This window comes from Mytilus trossulus, chromosome 14 (genome assembly GCF_036588685.1).
Source record: "Mytilus trossulus isolate FHL-02 chromosome 14, PNRI_Mtr1.1.1.hap1, whole genome shotgun sequence".
NCBI lineage: Eukaryota > Metazoa > Mollusca > Bivalvia > Mytilida > Mytilidae > Mytilus > Mytilus trossulus.
In genome coordinates this window covers 46,139,529-46,162,486 of record NC_086386.1, presented here as the reverse complement: position 1 = coordinate 46,162,486, position 22,958 = coordinate 46,139,529, and the positions used below count along the sequence as shown (strand labels likewise).

The following is a 22,958-nucleotide window of genomic DNA, read 5'->3' as shown; positions in this document are numbered from 1 at the left end:
TAGAACATTAACTTTTTTCATGTCTACCATAAAATGTAACACTAGGGAAATAATTTCAAATTACATACTTTTAATGAGTTTTCAGGCTTGAAATTTTACTATGTGCAGTATATAACTTACTGAAAAATATCCCAAATGTTAACATGGGAATTGTTTTTATTTGTCTTTATTGTTTTTATATTTAGTTGTAAAGATACTTAATTACTGAAATGTTACTATATATGTGCAATATATAACTTACTTAAAAATATCCCAAATGTTAACATGGGAATTTGTTTTATTTGTCTTATTGCTTTTATATTTAGCTGTATAAGATATTTAATTTACTGTTGTAGACTTATCTACCAAGTAATTGTGTCTATTGAATGACTATTTGATGATTTAATGATGAATAAATGCTGAAGTACAGGGCTCTTGGTCATAGAACTTTAGACAGTTCTCAAGAGTACAAAATGTATGCCAGATCCTGTTTTTTGATTGGTCTAATTCTGAGTTTGAGTGAGATAACAGTATTGGTGCAACACTATATAACAACTAGGCCTAGAATCATAAAAATAAACATGTAACAGGCTATTATTTGAACTTGGAATTATTTTTAATTATGAAATTTGCATAATTTCTTGTTCTGGAAATTTTTGATGAATTCCATGTTTATTCTGTATTTAAATATTCTGTGCGGCGCACAACACTTTCTATTACAAAGAAGATGGCACATTTTCAATAGAATGTACTGTGCCGCGCACAACACTATCTATACAAAAACCTTTGTGTGGAAAGTGTTCTGCTCCGCTCAAAAAGTTATAATACAAAATAGACATTGAATTTATTCAAAATTTTAAACAGAAGATATTATTCAAATTCCATAATTAAAAATAATTCCAAGTTCAAATAATAGCCTGTTATGTATGAAATACTGTAAAGAGCTTTATTTCAGATGAGTTGAAAACCTGTCACAGAAGTTTTATTTTACACATTTTCTTGTATCTGATTCTATATATTATCAAACAGAAAACCAAAAGTATTCAAAGGGACTTTTTTCATGATTTTTTTTCTCAATCACTGTATCCGCAAAAATATAAATTCTTGAGAAAAATTTATAACTATACAGAAAAATTCCAAAATCAGTATATGAAATTCTGTAAATCTTGTGTCAGATATACTATCAAATTAGTACATGTAGTATTATATTTAACTTGAAGCAAAGTGTTTTTTTCTCTTCTCAACCAATTCATCATTTTTTTATGATAAAAGCACTCATTAAGAATACACAAATCCCTAATAAAATGAACTTAAAATTAATGTTTCCTGTACAAAAATTTTATGTTTTCTTCAACACATGCATAAAAACGGAATTAATTAGTTTCCAAAGAAGAGAAGTGGACCATATGTAAATAGAAAAACATATTTTGATATTTGTTTCGTTGTAATGAGAAGCCTCATCTCTGTCAGTCTTAAAATAATTACAAGGTCAGAGAACTTTTTGAATGTTTTTTTTTACCGTTGATTTCCTTTATCCACAAACATCTTTCTAATATAAACCTTATTTTTACTTCAATTAAGTCATTCATAAAGATATAACATCTGTCCTACTGAACAGCCTCCTGAGTTATATTGCATGACAAAAACATCTTGAAAATTTTCAGCAATAATTGATAAAACCATTGAATACACCTCTAATTCATAAAATTATGGGAAAATATTTTGCAAAAAGTTTTTGAAGTTGGCACTGTTAATGGGTTCAAAATGCTTTCACTTCCTTGAACCTAGCTGAACTCTTTTCTTTGTTATTGATGGCTAGTAAGATGTTAGAAATACCATTGAACATATTCATAAAAAACAGAATCAATTTAAGCTTGTCTTTAAGTAACAATTACCTTAGACTAGTCCCAGCTATTACATACATGCATTTCTATTTGAAAAAATATTTTTGTCATTGACATTTAAGACTAAAATGTGATTTTTGAGCTATGGAAAAAAGACCTGTTTAATTCATACAAAAAAGTAAAAAAAACAAGTTTCAATTATTGCAAATATAAACCTGTCACATTTTTTGCAATAATAGAACCATTACAATAATTTCATAATTTACAGTAGTGAAAAGTTCCTGGCCTTGGAAGGCATAAAACTTTGCTCAGTGCTCGAAGCACAAAAATCATGCTGGAAACATGAAATCCAGCAATTTGATTGGTTGATTTTCGAGTCTGAGTACAAAAAATCATGCTCAAAAGTTTTATGACCGTGAGGCATGCCTAATTCAACAATTAGTTACCTGTATAAGAATAGTTAACAATAGCTGCCAGAGATTCTGGATCTACATCTTTCATGACAATCTCCTCCATCTTCGCTTCCCTTACATCGTTTGTGAACATAGCCGCAAAATAATCGGAAGCAGCACTCAGTACTAAACGATGAGCAGGGATTCTTTTATTTCCAGCAATGATAACAACATCACACAGTTGCCTCTTCCCAGCATACCCCTCAATTTTCTTCATCATCCTCTCGGCATGATTCATAGACAGGAAATGGTCCGGGATGTCTTCCATCCTGGTATTAGGATGGTGTGTTGCGGCATAAGTCTGCTGAACTAGGTACCTACAATCACAAAAAAAGGTTTGTAAGGCAAGCCGCTTCAATATTTTTCACTTAAATTCACTCCATGATTCTAGATCTTAAGTACTGTGGATTCATTATTATTGGCTGCACAACAATTTTCGTAAGTTCCATAGGTACAGGTGATCCATGGATTCAAATGTTCAAAGAATTACAAATTTTCAATAGGCTTAATGCATGCAGAGATTGGCAAAACCATTAAAATCAAATATCCACAAACAAAGTTTTTAGCAATCCATGAAAATTAATAACTACAAAAATAAATGAATCCACAGTAAATCCAAAGATGATCAAGTGTTTTAAAAGCTTTCCTGATGACAAGCCCTAGCCTACCACCTCTGAAAAAAGGAAAAGCTGAATTATTGAACTGAAAATATTTATGTACCTTTAAGCAAAGCTTATCATTACAGTCTTTAAAGAAATCATCTACTTCTTTTCAAGTCTGTGTGAACTTACATAACGCAACTGTTGGTGGACCGTCAGTTTGGCATGTGGAAGAAATGCCTTCTGATTATAACAGTGTAAAAAAGTCACTAAATGATTAATGATATTAGCGTTAAATAATTATTGAATCTTACCCTCGGCAAACAACAAAGGTTTTTTGTGAAGGTGATACTGATTACTGAACAGATTTATCATTAATTATTTATCTCACAGGAAAACTTGCTTCTAATTTGATGTGCGGTGGATCTTACAAAAAGATTTATCTTTAGTCTATTTTTTCGATAATTACTAGGCCTTGAGATTCTGAAGATTACTAATTCACGGTGGGTATGGTTGTCCTGCGAGAGAACGTACTGTGCTGGTGATTCGGTCCTGACGGGTGCTGGTGGGTCCTGATTCTGTGCTGGTGGGTTTGTTTACATTGTATCAGAACGGCAATAAAACGACTGTTTTGTTGCTTAATTTTTCTCTGATGCGTCATAAGTACCATGCAAAGTATATTACAACAATATTATATTGCAAAAGTCGTGCAAGTTCTTTTAATGGAATTGTCCTGACGCGGTGCTGGTGATAAGAAAAACGGTCCTGGTTCTGTGCTCCGATGTCCTGGTTCTGTGCCTTTTTATTTTAGTTAAAAGTGGCATATATTCAAGATCATTGATGCTGTACTGTTATTGACTAATTAACTGTTGCCTGCTCTCTTGAAATTGACATTGTTTTGAATCCGTTTACTGTTATTATGCAAGAAAAAATACCATTTTTTTTTTTTTTATCTTTTTTTAAATTAACTGTAATTTTATTTATTGGCCGGTTAATGGAACCCTTCTTGTCCCCTTTTAAGATAAGAAAATATGTTTACGATTTTCGGGATTACGATCATTTTGCAAGATCACCAAAATACGTTGTAATATATACAATACTTATAAAAAGTAGATGATGTGGTATGTTTGTTGTCAACGGACAAGTTTCCTTAAGAAACCAAAGGAAGTATGTGTTAATAACCATACGTCATCGTAATACCTTCAACAAAAACCCATTAAATAAAAATGTAAAAGGTTACCGTTTTGCACAAAAATGGAGAGATAAAATATAGAACAAAGAACTTTCTAAGCCTTTGAATCATATGTCTTTAGCAGCTTAAATCACATTTTTTTGTGAACAATTGAGAATGACAATAGTATTGCGGGTTTGTTTGATTGGGTTTTTTTTGGGGGGGGGGGGGGGGGGATAAGTAAGAGCGAGGTTGCAGTAAAAGTTTTAAGCTTGGAATAGTTTCCCGTAAGATTAAAAAGTTGTATTTTAAAAGAAAAATGTATTTTATAGCCATTAAGAATCACTTGCTGTATCTGTAAGATTTTTTCAACATAACTTTTTTGTCTGAACGGTTATCAGGTTTTTTTCTCGAAAGTTCGATAGATCACTAAAACAAATCACTATTTTATGAAAAGGCAGACTAGAATATATCAGAGAATGAAGACGAGATAACCTAGAGACCACTATAAACAAAACTAAAATTTCTTAGCTTTTTCATTTCAAAATTCCAAAATAAATAAATATTTTTGATAAAGAATTACGGGGGAGGAAGTGAACAATGTGTCCTACAATGGTAACTTTGTACATACACAGAAAATGTTAGCAAATCAGGGCAGAAAAGCATTATTTGGTTTATATAGTAAAATATATGATGATTGTTTTAACCATGAAACTATGTTATCTCTTTTTGACACATATGTATCTAGTATATTAAATTATAGTTGTGAAGTCTGGGGACATCACAAAGCCGAAAATATTGAGAAAGTCCACTTAAGTTTTTTAAAACGTATATTGAAAGTCAAAACAACTACTGTTAATTATATGGTATATAGTGAATTAGGTAGATATCCATTGTGCATCGAGAGATATTGTAGAATGCTTAGATATTGGTGTAAAGTATTGAAAACAGATAACTGTATTTTACAATCTTGCTACCAAGAAATGTTAGAAAGATCAATATTAAAACCTTGTGACAAACAAAATTGGGCATGTGAAATAAGAAACATATTATTTCGTTATGGTTGTCAAGATGTATGGTTACACCAAAATGTTATTAATGTTGATCAGTTTTTGCTAGAAATTGTTAATAGAATGAAAGGTAGTTTTGTCAGTGAAATGAATGCTTTTTTCAATGAGTCATCAAAGTGTATTTTTTATAAATATATACACAATCCAGATACTCTACAATTTTACCTACAAAAACCTGTAAACTATGTGTTTAAGCCATATATTAGTAGATATAGATTGTCTGCACACTGCCTTAACATTGAAACTGGTAGATTTTGTAATATTGAAAGAGAAAACAGATTATGTAATATGTGTGATAAAAACATCATTGAAGATGAATACCATTATATTTTAGTATGTGAGAAATATTCTGATATAAGGAAAACATATATAAAACCATTTTATTGGAAAAAAACATCTAGTTACAAACTTGTACAATTATTGTCTGTTCATAACATCAAAGAGCTTAACAATCTAGGTAAATATCTTTATTTAGCTGATAAGATTCGTTATTCATAAGATTATACTTATATTTCATTATTTATATTATTTGTCGTCATTCTCCGCCATTGATACAAACTGTATTTGATTATAAAACATGTATGTAATTATTCACTGATGCTATTATATTTGTATATGTAAATTCTATAAGCTGTATTGCTTCTGAATAAAAGACTATTATTATTATTATTACTATATTTAAATATTTTTATGAATAAAAATCAAATGTGCCTTAATTACAATTGAAAATGAGTAAATGGAAAAAATACCTAACTAAAATACACTTTTATTTTAATATTGATAATATCACTAAGCTTTTAAGTTTTGTATGTCAAACACACCATCTCTGTAGTCCATTTGTTTTGCATTTTTTTATATTGTGAATTCTTAGTATTATTATATTTAAATGTAGCCTTAATTTATATTTAAAAAAAACGAATCTAAAGGCAGATATATCAAACATTTTTGTATCCATCTATCCGTTTTCAGGACAGTAACAATCAACGTAAACACGCCTGGAAAGTAAAATGCGTACTCGGCTGTCTGTAATCGATCATTTTTAGACACCCTCTTAAAAAACAAACCGGGGTGGGGGTTCAGAGATGCAAATTAAGTACTCAAATCAATATTTTATCTTTTTGTGTATGGTTTATGACCCCTTATGTGGCTTGTCAATTACGAAATGTGCAAACTGCAAAAGTATCAAAACAGCACAGACAATGAATAATAGAGACATAATTTTGTACATATATCAAGGGGAAACTTCTTGCAAAGCATTAATATTTATAGTTCATTACTGTTTTTAGTAGAAAAAGAGAATTTGGTGAAAAGAAAATCACTATTTTTGTAGAAAATTCACAGACGTTTGTAAAGAGATTTTTGTTATGTTTAGCATTGGATCAACGCAAGGGTACATTATCCTTAAAAATCTATTTAAAAGTATTTGAAACTAAAGTTTGCTTTGTTAATTGTGCATTTCAAAATTCCCCAAGGGTTACTGGGAAATAGAAATATGGTCACATGGTCTTCTCCTGACCGGCAGTAAAACGCTTGCCGAAGTGGGGCGTCCGTTTGGCTGTGCGGGATGTATCAAGTTCGCAGTCGCGTCCGGTCAGAATGGGGACGTTAAATCCTATGTCTCGTGTAAAGAGAGTGACACGCTCTTTGCACGTTAATAACCCTTGCAGCAACTCTTTGATGGGTCCGTAGGTGGCCTGCTACAATGCAAAATTTCTGTTCCTATCCAATACATCCTAATTTTCCAGTGGCAGTCCAAATATCCACGACTATTGGCCTCTTTTATGACAGGAATACATATTGTATTTATTGTGAACTTGTTCTCGTCTTGAATATGCATGAAATATTTGCCACTGGACGTTAAGCAACCAACAATCGATCAATCAATAGCTTCATAATACCAATTGAGTTTAAAAAAGAAATTCTTAGATTAAACACCTACATTTAACTTTAAAAGGTCATAACAGTTTAAAACAATACAAATCTACACACACACAAAAACTGGCTAAATTTCAAATGGTTATCAACCTGAATCGCTATAAGATCATATATAAGCTCACCTGTGTCGAGGGGTCGTGTGAGGTTCATGTATTGTCTTGGCGTCCGCAATTACAAAAAGATCTTTTCTGAAATTACTTGACCAAATGTTACCAAATGATTTTTCAAGAGTGAATCTAGGAAAAACAATATTCATCAACAAATATGACCACTGTCTGTTAAAATGTATTCGAGTTTTTAGTTACATCAGATTCCATCGAGTATATAGGCAAACATAATATCTTTGGTTAGCTTGCTTGTAAGCTAAACCGTACCCTCCTTTCGAAGTAGCCTGGTCCTACAGACAAAAAGATGTGTCATTTGTCGGACAATTATACTTTTAAAGTAGGGTAGTTTACATAACCTAACAATGACTTTTCTGTTCATCAAGCAATATAACCAAAGATATTCCCTTTGTCTTCACACTCATTGAAATCGGCTTTAATATTGCAAAAGTTCAAGCAATTAGGGCAAAACTTTCCGAGTAAAAAAAATCAAAATGTCTTTCCACCTTGCACATTTCAGAAAATTCAGATCAGATAACGAAACTGGGTCCAGCAAAATTTATAAGTAATTTAAGATTTTGACCCTCACAGTTTCCATTCACCTTCCATTCATGATCATTAAATTGAACTGTAAAACATTTCTTGGTACCGTCTTAATTCCTTTATAAGTCTCATGTAAACATAATTATGACAATAACTGTTGTGAGCACAAGATTCACTGCAAACTTTCAAATTTCTGCCGCTCATCAAACATTAAAATGTGAACTTAAGTTTTGAGACTTTTAATCGACACGATTGAGATTTTTGTATATGAGAACATGGTTTATCTATTAGTTGAAAATGCGGCTTTGGACTAGCTTTCAGTACCTGCGAGCATTCGTTGTTCAATAATGTGTGTCTTTGTGTAATTATTTAATGTGATAAATTGTTGTGTTGGTACACCACTGTAACAATGAAGGAGGAAATGAGGAGGGTTGGTTGGGTGGAAGTGGGGAGGGGTATGCAGAGCGCTAACAAACATGTCTATGCGGCATGGGCTTTGATCATTGTTGAGGCATCAATGTAAGGGGCATTTAATATATTAATAAAACTATTCTTATTTTAGATACTATATATTGTTCTCTGATATTGGACGAAAGATGTTGCCCTTTTATGTAATTATGTTATACAAGTTACGATCATTTGAAAACACATATTAAACAGCCAAATGGATGCACAAGAGCTAAATAGGAGTAATAGATCCTATTGACAACAATTAGCTGCCCAATTTTATTGATTTTGTAACATTTGTTCAAATATGATCAACTTCTAATCCAAAATCACCAGCACCGTATCAGGACCCACCAGCACAATGACAGGACCCACCAGCACAGTATCAGGACATGAGTAAATTGAGAAAATGCTAAATTTTTATAAATTGCAATGTTTTTTTACAAAATAGTTTTGTCGTGTGGATTGTGGTATAGAAAGCGGACTCTACGAGCATTTTTGTTTTATTTTTTCAGTTTGAGATTTTCTGAAAATGAGCATTTTTGTGTTAGGCTAACTGAAACAGTTTAGAGGGTCAACTTTTCAATGGTTTATATATGAACCCATAAGAAACAAAATTGAAAAATCTCAACTGTTTTCTTCCATTTTTTATTAGTGAAAACGTCAAAAATCATCATTTTCGTCTTTGTTTACATTTTTTCATTGATCACCAGCACCCGTCAGGACCGAATCACCAGCACAGTACGTTCTCTCGCAGGACAACCATACCCACCGTGTAATTAACATATATTTATTATACCTATTTTATCTGATGCTTGAATACGTTGATAAAGGAGAGAATTTGAAAAATTTGAACAGTAGCCCAAACAGTCAAAGAATTAAGCTTATGTAAGAAGTTTCCTTAAACATTTAATAAGCTAAGCACTAAAATTTTGATTTTTAAACTTGTAAAGCAACATTTGAACAAAATTGCAAATTGTAACACTTATACAAAATGACCCTCTATTTACAAATGTAAAAGTTATACAGACTGATCATCATTAGTAACCATGAAACAGAATGATCCTTTGTAACCAAAATGCAGAATAACCCTTGAAAATCATTAAATTATAATGACCCTTGGTAACTAATAGCCTGGGAATGACCTTTGTAACCATGGAAGAGAATGACCTAATTAATATCATAAACCATAATGACCCTTGGTAACTAATAAACAAATTACCCATCTGTGAGGACCCATCATATGATTGCATGAATAAATGACCCAATTATTATTATTAATCACACTGGTCCATTGTAGGCATTGGACAGAGTGACCCATGATAAGAATTGTACAGAATGACCCATGATAATTTTTTGTGAGGACAGAGAAACAATGAAAATTTAATTAGCAAAACAAGTATAACATTGATCAAATTATCTTTTTTCAAATGAAATTTAAGCTGCTTTTCCGAACAAACTCTCAAGGGAAATCATATTTTTTTTCGTCAAAAATAATGCAAATGAAAGCAGGCAGATTCTTGTAATCAATTTTCATATTGTCATTCAAGTTAACATAAACCCATCCCCCCTTGGGATGTTTAAATATAATGTTACTTGTTATATGTTGTACATGATGAGGATTAGTCTCCATGCTTGTCATCTTCACCACCTTCTATACATCAACAAAACAGGTTTCATATAGATGGCCATGTCAGATAAATCCATATTATTAGATTTAATTTCTTAGAATTGTGAAGCCTGACATCAGATAAAGACAATGGATCACTAAGGAACCTGTTGCTGTCAAATTTTCTCCTGAGTTGAAAACTGTTTGTGAGAAATGAAAGATAAAGACACAAGGTGGTGTTCAAATTTCTCCCTTAAAATCTATTTTCTGAAGCAGAAAAGTTTCCTTTCTTAGAAAGAATATACAATATAAGGGTATTGTTTCTGATATAAAATCTGATGTACAGTAAGTCATAAATTCAAAGTCATTAAATCTTTTTGTTCTATAAAACTGAGAATGGAAATGGGAAATCATGGAATATGTCAAAGAGACAACAACCAGACAACAGCTGAAGGCCACCAGTAGGTCTTTAACTATGAATGGCTGATATGAATTAAGTCAAAAATTGTGTATGAAAAGCAGCAACAACATTACATTTAGGCAAACATGTCGCTTTTAAAATAATAAAAACAAATGTTTGTCCAAAGGCAATGGAAATTGACATATTCTCTGACACAATCTGACTTTAACTCTGTAAGCTTAAGTTTATATAATATTCTTGTCCTATTGACTTCTACAGTCTCTGATCACAGAAAAACATGATAAGAATTTGAACAACATACTTGATTACACATTGTAAACTATGGTTTCAGCATAACCCATGCATTTTATTTCCCTTCTTATCTTAATTGTGTCAAAGGACAAAACCTGATACTGCAATCAAAGAACTAATGATACTCTTCATCGATTTAATAACAGCAGATTAAACTTAAAGTGCTTTTTCAGGTGAAAATCTCCGGAATTGATCTGATAGAGAATGTGACAATAGGAAAAAAGATGATTCATTCTACGGGAAAAGCTGTTGCATGAGCTGTGAAGATAAACAGGTTATTTTCTTCGCTGTCACCAGGCACGGCTATATTGATCATCTGTTGAATCTTATTTGTAGAATGTTTTTTCATGGCTTGAATAATTTAACCATTTTCACATGCTGTTACAGAAAATATTAGACATACAATAAACATTTAAATTGACATCAGCTGATAACTTATTCAATTGTAAATATTTTACAATAAAACTGTACTGTACTATCTTTTGTTATTATTAGCAAATAAAAAATGTATTTTTCCATGAGATTTGGAAAATAAAATTATTAAAAAATTGTATAATTTTTGTGTTATAATGACGAAAGTGATGTATGAGGTTTATTATATAATTCAATCATTGGCATATCTCTTTTTAATATTCACACAACTTAGAAGTTTTTAACGCCAGCGAAAATATTGTCTCCTCCTATTTTTTTTTTTTTATCAATTTATTATTTTGGAAACATTTTAAATTTACATAATTAGAAAAGCACTTTTTTTCTTCACATTCAATATAACCGTCATTCTGAATATATTGGCTATGCATAAAAAGAAATATGAGATATACATCAATATGCATAAATAAATCATTATATATTTTCAATGTCTTTATATAATGCATCTATATCAACATGATCAAATTTTCCAATTAGTCAATTTCATAAATCATTGTAAATGATTCATTAAAGGTTTTCTATAAGTCAATTTTATTTTGAATGTATATAATAATTCAAATGATATAAGAGCCACCTACCTATGATAATATCTAGAAATGGTATATTTATCCATTTTTTAAATAAAATCCAATAATTTTGTCAATTGTGCACTGCATGTTATGTGTAAGCCATTATGATTGTCTAATACATGTCATCACAAGAGTCAGACTGTATAGCTAGATGACTTGCCCCATCAGTCAGGTGGAGAGAGACTGACATTGAAGTCTTTACACACCAGCTGGTGCTAATATTAATTCAAGTAGGTAAATAGCATTGATTTTCAATACATCATGTGCAACATGGAAAGACATATGAAACCAGTTTTCCTATTTAACCTATAATGTACCAAACTGTCTCTTCAAATAATTTTTCAACAAAATTGATTGTTAATTGTTTTTTTTACAATTTTGTAATATATGGGATTTTTTTTACAATTTTGTAATATTGGGGATTTTTACAATAATGTAATATTTGGAATTCAAAATAGTTAACACCTTCAAAATGTAAAAAAAAATTGCATTGGATAGCCTTTCATTAACTCTGACAGCATTTAACAGTAACTTAGGTGGGAAGTTCATCCTCTATTATGTAGTGCTATTACAGTGCACTAATTAATAACTTGGGAACTGCAAAGTATTATACATCCTTTTCATTTGCATGAACATTAAGAAAAATAATACAATTCAAAAGAATTATATCCGATCATTTGCTAAAATTTTCAAAAAATTTAAAATAAAATGGAAAAATAATAAAATTAAAACTGCTTTAAATGAAGTGAAAATGTCATACCTGTAATGTTTATTAGAAGTTCTTGAGAAAATATATTTTTCCATCACAAATTTGTGTTCTATCAAATCCTACTAATTTTATTTCCTGACACAGGCAAAACACTTGTTATCACTACTATTCCATTATTGCTTAATTTGTCAACTGTTGATTACATAGAATCGACACTTTAAGAGACAACTTCTGCATCCAATCATCAACCAGGTGTACCATACAATATCGGCAGATGTTTTACATAATATCAATTTTCAAAACTATTATGTTGATATTAAAAAATAATAATAGAACATTGATTATTTTCAAAAAAAAAAAAAAAAAAAAAAAAAAAAAATCAATTATAAATTAATATGATGTTTGAATGTTGACGAAAGTCAGATGTCTAGATGTAACTTAAATTTACCTCATTAAGGGATTTGTGCAATTTGTGCAATGACTTATTTTAAATTATGTCAAAAGCATTAAAATTCTTTTATGAAAACAAATATTAAATCAAAATTTTTAGGCAATGACAAATCAAGAGGTGGGCTGAGTATGTCTCAAACAATTAGACATATAGTTATTGATATGAGACCTTTTAACATCAGTAAAAAATTACCAACTAAAGGAGACTAGAAATAACATTATTAAGACTATCATAGATATTTTTTACAACATGTCTAAACATACCACTTACTGATTGATTGCTTGATTGATAAAATTGAGAATGGAAATGACGAATGTGTCAAAGAGACAACAACCTGACCATAGAGCAGACAACAGCCGAAGACCACGGTCTTCAATGCAGCGAGAAAATCCCGCACCCGGAGGGTTCCTTCAGCTGGCCCTTAATGATGCTTGCTTCTATGTCCAGTGACAAATACTTAGTCTATTTCAGACCAGAACAAATTTACATCTTATAAAGAAGAATAGACATTTCATTTGGTTGCTACTTGAAAAAGAGGGTATGTTTATAAGGGTAAATAAGAATGTATCCCCAGTACATGGATGCCCCACCCACACTATCATTTTTCTATGTTCAGTGGACCTTGAATTTGGGTAAAATTTTTAATTTGACATTAAAAATAGAAAGATTTATCATAGGGATACATGTGTAACTAAAACTTAAAATTAACTTGAAGCAGAACAGACGGACAGATGAACAGAAGAATGAACAGACTGACGGACGAACGAAGGACGCACTGACCAAAGACAATATTATGCCCCTCAAGGTGGAGCATAAAAATGACCTTGTAACAGGCAAGCTATGGAACAATAAAGTATTCAGGGCTTAAACCTTACAAACAAGCAAACCAATATATATCAGATTTAATGAACTTCCCATGACAATTCTAATCTCAATGTTATTCAAGCAATATGATTCAGACAATTTCCATTGTACAAGGACATTCAGTCTAAGGTTTCACACAATAAATGTCTTTTTGTACACTTCCAACTCTGTGACATCTAAACTTTCATAAAAGTTACACCTATTCTCAGCAAGGTTCCTGATAATCATACACTATCAGTATAAAAATCATTTTAAAAATTCAGATTTTTTTTTAAAAACAAACCATTTAACAGTACAGAGTGTTAGAAATTCTGGTTTTCTTATCAATGATCAAATTGTAACCATGTGAAGTAAATCATTTTCCCACACAGGAATTTATTTATTTGAAGTAAAGTGGGCAAATAATCGGAAATGAACCAAGACCAAAAGTTACATCATTCTCCAAGTAAACAACATTTTATCACAGCCGGTATATATACTGGGAAGGTAAACTGATAGGTACAAAATCCAGAATGACTGTCAGTACAAAGAAACCGTCAAACAAGCCTGTCAGTCTTACAACCATCTATGTCTGAACTTAAACTTCAGTGGAGCCAAAAGAACTGAATCTTGTATATATATTTTAAACACATTTATATAATCGAAACCATGTTTGATGATCTTGTTATATCATGATCTTTTTCATCATAAGACACGTAAGACCTCCTCTGTTTTCTTAATTATAGCATTGATGTCATTGTCATGATCTTTTGATTTAACTACAAATGTACCTATATATGTACTATAATGCACTGGCCATAAGCCTTAATCTTAAATATTTTTATTTTCATGGTCAAAGGTATTATGCATCAAGTTATTTCAAATTTTCTTTTTTCTTTAATTTTAACTAAGGTACTATCTCGATCAGAAAAAGTTGACCTTTTAAAAGGGGAATAAAGCTTTTTTTCACAGGTCTCATTCTTGTCATGTAGCTCCCATGGGTTCCTTAAGTATTAAGGTATTTATACATGTTGGCATTCAAAGTTTTGAGTTTCTTAGTGTTCCTAGTGTAGGTATATTCAGAAAGGGTTTCCGGACAAACAAAATTTACCTTAATTTTCAAGCATTGTGTTTGATACCTGTAACCTTTGATGGTGGAATTTCAATACCCTAGTAATTATCATTAGCTGAGTCTGTAATGTGGTTCTGACATGATTTCTGAAGAAACAAAACTCCCTAAGACAAAGCTGACAAAAGATGAAAGGGGCTTCAAACACACGTAATTTTTTTTATAAAGTGTTATCTTAACTCTTGTCGATCTTCAATTGACTCCTTGAATTTGTTTAAATGCCTTAATTCACTAATAAAATGCTCTCAGAAAGGTAATTTCTAAAAACTTTTACCTTCTCAGGACAAAATACGATGTTTTTTTTTTAAATTGTTCGCAGTGGGCTGTCACCAAAAAAAATATATATAAATATATCGTATCTTGATTTGTAGCTGAACTTTTACAATATCGATATGCAGACAACCTGATAATCTGTACTTATTTACATTAATAAGCTTGTTTATTTATTCAAAATTTTATTTTTAGGCATAAAACTAGGAATAATTTACTAGTATTACATCAAACAGCAATTTCAATCCTTAACTTATCTTGGTACAATTACCTTCAAGCTCACTAAACAATATAAAAAATTAGCAAAATCAATTGGTTCAGAAATATCAAATGCATTGTACTAAATGTATCTATAAATTCAGAAGTTTCAATACAATTTGTGGTTCTTAAGTGCTGGCATTGATACAAAAAGCTTAATTAGTATAAATTTTCAAACTGGGCTACAATATTTCAAACTGTTTCAACCTTTGAGAAATAATTTTCAAATAAATCTTCTCATTTTCTCTGACACCCATCAAAATTTTCATCCAAATTGGAGTGCACTTCAAAAGGCCTCCTTCAGAAGTCTGTTTATAGGTTAAAAATCATCAAATTCTCATTATACTTCTAAGGAAACCTTTTAGAGACACTTATAAACCTATTATACAATTAAGCTACTTCTGAAGTCTTAAATTTAATTATAATAAGACAAGAGAAGTCATAATACAGTAGTAAGTCTTCTCAAGTGGCGAATGAGGGAAGCAAACTAGACAGCTTTGTTGCTATTAAAGAAAAGGTTAGAGATATTTTTGTCTTTTATATATTGGTTTCTATCAGGGAAATGTCTCATTTTGTGACAGAGACCACAAAAGGGTTATTTTCAGAATTGAGTGTTCTTGAAAAGACATAACACTGATCTTACTGTTAAAATCAAATAAATACTTTTTCGTGGTATATTCTTTAAAAATTATGTTTAGGAGGGGTATAATTTGCGAAAAATTCCAACCAAAAATAACCAACTAAAATAAGGACTTTTGTCACAAAAATTGATAATGATCAAGAGTTATCTCCCCATTACTCTAACACTATATACAATCATTTTTACCACAAGTTTAAATCATATTACAAATATTTGAAATATTTTTTGGAGGAAGAAAATTGTCATAAATACCTACTGAAATAAGCTAACATTTGAAGACACCTCAGAGGTTTTATGACTACGTAACACCAAATGCACATCCCTCAGAACATTACCTTCTAGACTGTTTACTTAAGGACTCAGTTTATCACTTAGATACCTGAGGCATAAAATTTTGTACCCCAGACATTTTTCGTCAACTTAAGACTTATAACAGATGATCTATTTTAAAAAGATAAAAAGACCAAAAATTATACTGGTCAGGAAAGGAAATTTATTGTAACTCTTCTTTTTGATTTTATTATGACATATATTATGTAAGTGCTAGTTTCATGTATCTAAAGAGGTTTAAGATAGCATTTGTTTTGGTTTTAAGTTTAACAGAAGAAAACAATATAAAGTTATTTCATTATCAATGAAGGTTAATGTTTCAGCCATAGGCCCTTTTCAAGAATTGTCACCATAAATAAAATTTAATATCTTTAAAAATATTTAACAATTTCATGTTACTCTGAATATGAGCATTACTATCATGACTATAGGCACAATACAAATAACACTGGAAGTTATATGAATATTTGCCACTAATATAAAGCATAAATATTTCTGTATATAAAAAAATTCTTACTGTTCCAGTGAAACAATCAATATGGTTTATAAGTATAGGAAGTCCTAATGTAGGCGAAGAATGTAAATTACAAATGACAGCCTTATTACAATGGGTGTTGACACACTTATTTCTACCCTCTAAGTACTATTGTTAATTGATAATAAGCGTGTTGACAATATCCTTGTCTGAGCTTAATTTTGACAAACACCCCCGACAAACTTCTTCAAGAAAATCAAGTGTCATCTGCTTACTCACTTTAAATACAACAATATTTATAGTATTACAGTATGAAATATACCAGTATTATTACCTTACATGATAAAAACATGGGAAATCTTTAAGAAGGACCTTTGATATTGTAAGGTTGTGCAAAACCCAGCAAATGGTTAATATTTTCCCAAATTAGGGAAGTTTTCCAGGTATTATTTTATTTGGAATCAGTACTTTAAACTTGATCCACTGACCTTTGCTTAAAGATAAACATTATAATAAATACTAAGATAGTTTAAACCCAATAAAAAAATTCTTGGAAAACACATTTGTGGTTTAAAACTATACAAACAATAAAAAAACCATTGTAAATTTGCATTTCAATGCCAGATTATAGTAAATTTGTTGATTTATAGCTACAACACCTTAAAAGCTGATACATTGAAAGCATTCACACCTTCACAGAGAGTAAGAGCACCAGTACAAAATGGACATCCAACAACAAATGATAAATAAAATTTATTTTATGTCTTATTTATATTACATTTTTATGACCCTGGTAATTTTTGTTAGAATCTAACATGTTTAGGTATTTTCTCTGCCTTTGGTACAGTATAAGAATGCATCTCACATATATTGCCTTAGTCCATTTTACCAAATTATAGTATTTAGTCTGATGATTGTACAAATTATAAATATTGATAAGTAGAAAGTTGACCTATTAAGTATGACTGACTCACCGATTTGTTTACACTTTTCACTAGATTTATAAGTCCTTCACATTAACAATAAAGGACCAGATACTTTAGTACTGTGTCACATTTATAAATATCATTATTTAAATCATGAACAAAGACATAGTGAATCTAATACACATAGAAAGGTATATATACATATCAAAATACCTTTGAAAGTTTGTCATAAACAAACAGATAAAACAATACATATAAACATGTAAACAAACAATTATTTACCTGTTGTTCATATCATGGCTTACGGATCTTGACAATCTCATTAAACGATTTCTATGAGGTGAAGGAATATTTAAATCATCTCCCATTTTGTTAAAAACTTTCTATATGATTTCAATATCTCAAACAAATACAAAAGTTAAATAGGTCCACCATTGTTTTTTCATAGTTTACTTCCCATATTAAGAAACTGTTCGCATACTTGAACGATTTTCACCTTTAATATTGGGTCACGACTGTTTAGTCACATGATCAGACATAACAATAAATTGCCTTGAGGTATAGGTAAATACTTTTGCACCTGCAAGTTTATTGATCTTACTATGTAATACACAAACTGTATTATCTCACCTTGAAAGGGGAGACAACTTATCAATAATCAATACTGTCTACTGCCCTGAAGACACAATGAGATAATTTATATTGATATTAACTGATTGTTGATAATAAAAATTCAATCAACAGATCACTTATAGTTCAATACACCAATAATTCAAAAAATATAGAAATGATTTTTCAATAGATTTATTAATGTATTTAATTCCAGGAATAAATTTCATTTAAAATTAACTTTTGAAAACTTTTTTTTTTACAGATATCAGATTATTTTAATTTCTGTTGCATTTCTCATATAGCATCAGAGACATATAGCAGTAATGGCCTTTTTACAAAACCCTTCTGGGTTTATACAATTTACTAGTCCCTGTTGAAAGTATGTGGAACTGATTTCAAAACTCTTATCTAGTTTTAATTCAATATATATTAAAATAACAAAAAATAACAAAGTAAAGTAAACAATAGTTATTTCTATATAATAACTTAATGTCAGTTATGAATTTTGTTTTGAACATACATGAGGGGCCTGATGGGGTCTCATCACGATTCACAAGTTGATTTTTTTGTCAATCACGATTCACAGAAAATAAATTTCCATGATCACAGATCACAAAAATATATATATAAAAAAATATAGTCACGGTAGCAAAAATGCTTTGATCATGAAGAACAAAAATAACCCATCAGGCCCCGAATACATTTAGAAAGGAACTTTATAATTTTATTTACATGTATCCAGAAAAGGTATTAAAATATATAACTATAGCAAAACATTGTTGCATACATGACTTTCAAAGAATTAACCTTCATGTACTGTCCAATGAAACTTAAGTTCCCTTAGGGTACCTCTTTGTCCTTTTCTTGTCCTGCCCAATGGAACTCTTATTTACTAAAGAACATTTCCTTTTCTGTTTAGAAGACCCAAATCAATTAAGTGACAGATTGAAATAATCATTATTTGCCTTTAACACAAAATGACATAGTGAATAATGAAAAGCATCTGCTAAGCAACACTATAAGATTTAATGGACATTGACCATTTCTCTGTAGTATCCTTATAACTGTCCAAGAATTGATTTTGCAAAAGTTCAATATGTTAAAGATGTACTAATTGGTGCTGATTTGGTATGGGAATTGTAGGATTGTAACATTTATAATACAATTCTGACTCTGTACAATTGTATTAGGATTGGTCAAGTATCTGACTTACTTTTCTTAGAGAATTTATAAAATGGAAAATATGGTAAAAGGGAGATAACTCAATTACACTTTTGTGACTTAAGCAATCATAGTTTTTACATTTGGCAATCTAACTGAGATTAAGCTAACAAATAAGGAACAACTATATATGTAGAAATGCCAAACTTTCACCTCTATTTGTAAGGTAAAAAGAATGAAATCATTTCACCTCTATTTGTAAGGTAAAAAGAATGAAATCATGAGTATTTACCTCAACTAAGAATTAGCATTAAATTCAAAGTAAAGTAAGATAATAAAATTGATTTGAGATGGAGATAAAATAGAAGTCAGTGGAAGTATACTTACATTTGAAATAAGTATAATGATTGACTGTTGGTTGCTTAACCTCCACTGGTAAATATTTCATACATATTCAGGACTAGAACAAAATGAACAATAAAAATACAATAGGCATGATAGGTAGGTTCTGTAATGGATTGCATCTGGGATTAAGGTATGAGAAATTTAGACTGCCATGAGAAATGAGATATATTTGAAAGGAGCAGTAGTTTAGCCTTGCAACAGGATAAGCATTTATGGATTGCCACTTTAAAATACTTGAAAGTATTATTGGTAGATTGATTATAATCCTAAAACATGGAATCAAACATCCCTGGTATAAAAAGGGGATCATGGGTAAACATGAAATTGACAGAAACCATATAGCATTAAATATAACCATTACAGACATCACTATTTCACCATAAATGTTAAATACAATATATTCATCCTTAGTTCTTACTTATTTTTTATGTGGAATAGCTCAATGAAGATTTTTCTAGATACATGTACTAGAGTCGGATTCCACTTAAATTAATAAAAGTATGAATTTATTCGAAAACAAAGACATATTAAACTTTTACAATATTTGCAAAGCACACAGCAAGATGGGTGTGTTTTTATTTGCTGATATCCAGCAAAGCACACATCCTTGAAAATTAAATATAAAATGAGTATCTTCAAGGAAATTACAGCTTATCTATGAGCAGCCATGTATATGTCTATCTCAGCATGACAATGATTTTCTAACACAATCTTATGATCAGGATCACAAAATCATAAATTTACATTTGTAACAAGATTGTAGTTTTATTTATTTATTTTAGCTCAGTGGTCAGTTGACATTTGGTATAATCAGGTCAATATATACAATCTCATCAAGGATTTGGATAAAGTCCAGCATTCATTCTATCCTGTTTATTTTGAAGGAAGTTTTGATTTGTTATTTCAATACAAAATGACTGGTAGCTTAATGGGATATTAAAATATTAAGAATGTTTAGGTGGAACCAGTTCTGGAAAGATGTCAATTTACAAAGTAAACTTTACATATCTTTGTATACAATTATTTTTAGCTCTTCAAGGCTCATTTGACCTGCCAGATTATAATCTATAAAAAAGGAAGAGAGTCATGTAAACACAAATAGGTACTTTTTCCAAAAAACTTTCTCTGAATGTATACAATGTATTAATCATGTTATAGGCAATATAGGAAAGGTGTACTGAAATAAGTAGTCTCTAAACACATTAACTCCAAATGGAGTTTCGTTAGTAGAAGCCATATTAACTATGTGTTTCAGTGAGAAAAATGTAAAAGCATGAAAATATAGTACATTGTATATATACCAATACGCATACCACTGGATAACTTTGATTTGCCGGTTAACTCTGAACCACCAGTTAACTCAACCGCCGGTTAAATCTGAACCGTCAGTTAACTCAACCGCTGGTTTACTCAACCACCGGTTAACATATCTATATAAATAGGGTGCAAACATTAATCCACCATTCTGCCTCTGATGAAGGTCCTTCTTGGACCGAAACCTGTCAGGCTAAAAACCATCACCAGGCGCTGTTAATTATGTGTATTGGTATATATACTATATTTTATGCTTTCATATTAATCATCTTATATTCTTTGTATTGGTTTAACATGGCTTAATTATGCTGTAAGTTGCAACCTGGATTTGCAAAACAATTTTAAGGAAGCCCAATGTAAAAGAGGGAAGAAAGATACCAGAGGGACAGTCAAACTCATTTAATATGAGTTTATATGACACAGAAGTGTTATCAAACATTTCCATAATGACTACATGTCAATGTGTATCACTATTTCCATTGCCACTTGGTATATTTTACTTCCTTATACAGAATATTGACTCCTTATCTAATTTTTGACTGGGTTCAAGTTCAATAACTTTTTATTTTACACTAATACCAAACTGCTACCCCTTGCCAGGTGTTGATCAGGGTCACAGTTTGCATTTGATGGCCAAACATAAGTCTATAACGGGGGTCTCATTGGGGAGTTCCGATCCCGGATCCCACTTACTGTTTTGTCAGATTCCCGTATCCCGCTCACACTATGTACGTAAGCAATTCTCATTTTTTTGTCTTTTCTCAGGTCCTGCAAGACCTCATTTCCTGTTTTCATGACACAATAATTTGACTTTCATGTGTCACGCTTACAAAAAATCGGCACTCCTGTATCACGCTTATACCCCAATGAGACCCACTTTAACTGTTTTGCTATACCATTTTCCTTTGAGAAAAGAAAAAGCATTTGTAAATCTATGTAGAATTTATAATATTCCAATCAACAAATATCTGCTTAATTATAGCAGTCATAAGACTCACTCACCGTTGCCCTGGATTAGTCATTTTAATTCAGAAATGAGTTATAAAACAATCAAAATTCAAAATTTTATTTCTTAATTTGTATGGATAAATGAATATTTTATAAAGAATTAACAACAGCCATGTACAGTGACTCTTAAATGACTGGCTATGAAGATACTCGCTAGTGATAGAAATACAAAATGTAGCTCATTTTTTAACATCAGGGAGACAAAAGACACCATTGAAAGGGACAATCAAAAATAAAATCATAAGTTGGAAACACACAACACAATGGCAAAAGAAAAAAAAATGTTAAAAAGAAAAATTTGTAAGGGTTTCGCGGAACCCAGTGTCTCGCCTATTTTTTGCTGCAAATCGCAGGCTCAACAACAATAAGGAAAAAAACCAATAAAAATATTCCTATACACTATATACTATTTTATGATTGTAAGAAAATCTAAGTCCATCTAAAAGTAAATTACAGAAAAAAACGGAGTAATCTTTTTACAAACTTTACTTCTTGATAAAATCTTATGATCATAAATAAGCTTCTATCCAAGTTTGGTATAAACCCAGGATAGTTTAAGAAAGTTATCAAAATTTTAAAAACTTTAACCACAGAGTGAATGTAATGGTTCCCCGCAGAAAAACTAAGTCCATTTAAAAGTAAAATATGGAAAAAATGGATTTATTTATTTACAAAATTTACTTCTGGATACTATCTTATGATCATAAACAAGCTTCTGTCCCAGTTTGGTACAAACCCAGGATAGTTTAAGAAAGTTATTAAAATTCTAAAAACTTTAACCACAGAGTGAATGTAATGTTTCCCCGCAGAAAAAAAACTAAGTCCATTTATAAGTAAAATACGGAAAAAATGGAATTTCATTTTTACAAAATTTTCTTGTGGACATTATCATATGATCATAAACAAGCTTCTGTCCATGTTTGGTACAAACCCAGGATAGTTTGAGAAAGTTATTAAAATTCTA

At 30.6% G+C, this 22,958-nt stretch overlaps 1 protein-coding gene across 11 annotated transcripts in view; it reads right to left on the bottom strand.

The window, feature by feature from the left end:
• LOC134696548 (kelch-like protein 5) overlaps window positions 1–22,958 on the bottom strand; it is a 69,706-nt gene that overhangs the window by 21,583 nt on the left and 25,165 nt on the right. For 6 of the 11 annotated variants that reach the window (XM_063558400.1, XM_063558402.1, XM_063558407.1 and 3 more), the window contains one exon: window positions 2,270–2,592. In XM_063558400.1, the coding sequence (XP_063414470.1) occupies window positions 2,270–2,543 (274 nt within the window). In that variant the 5' untranslated portion in view covers window positions 2,544–2,592. Of the gene's footprint in view, window positions 1–2,269; window positions 2,593–11,472; window positions 11,625–12,223; window positions 12,317–16,610; window positions 16,633–17,542; window positions 17,564–17,776; window positions 18,119–22,958 lie in introns of those variants that run through there. The other 5 variants (XM_063558397.1, XM_063558405.1, XM_063558404.1 and 2 more) reach the window with 5 other exon arrangements.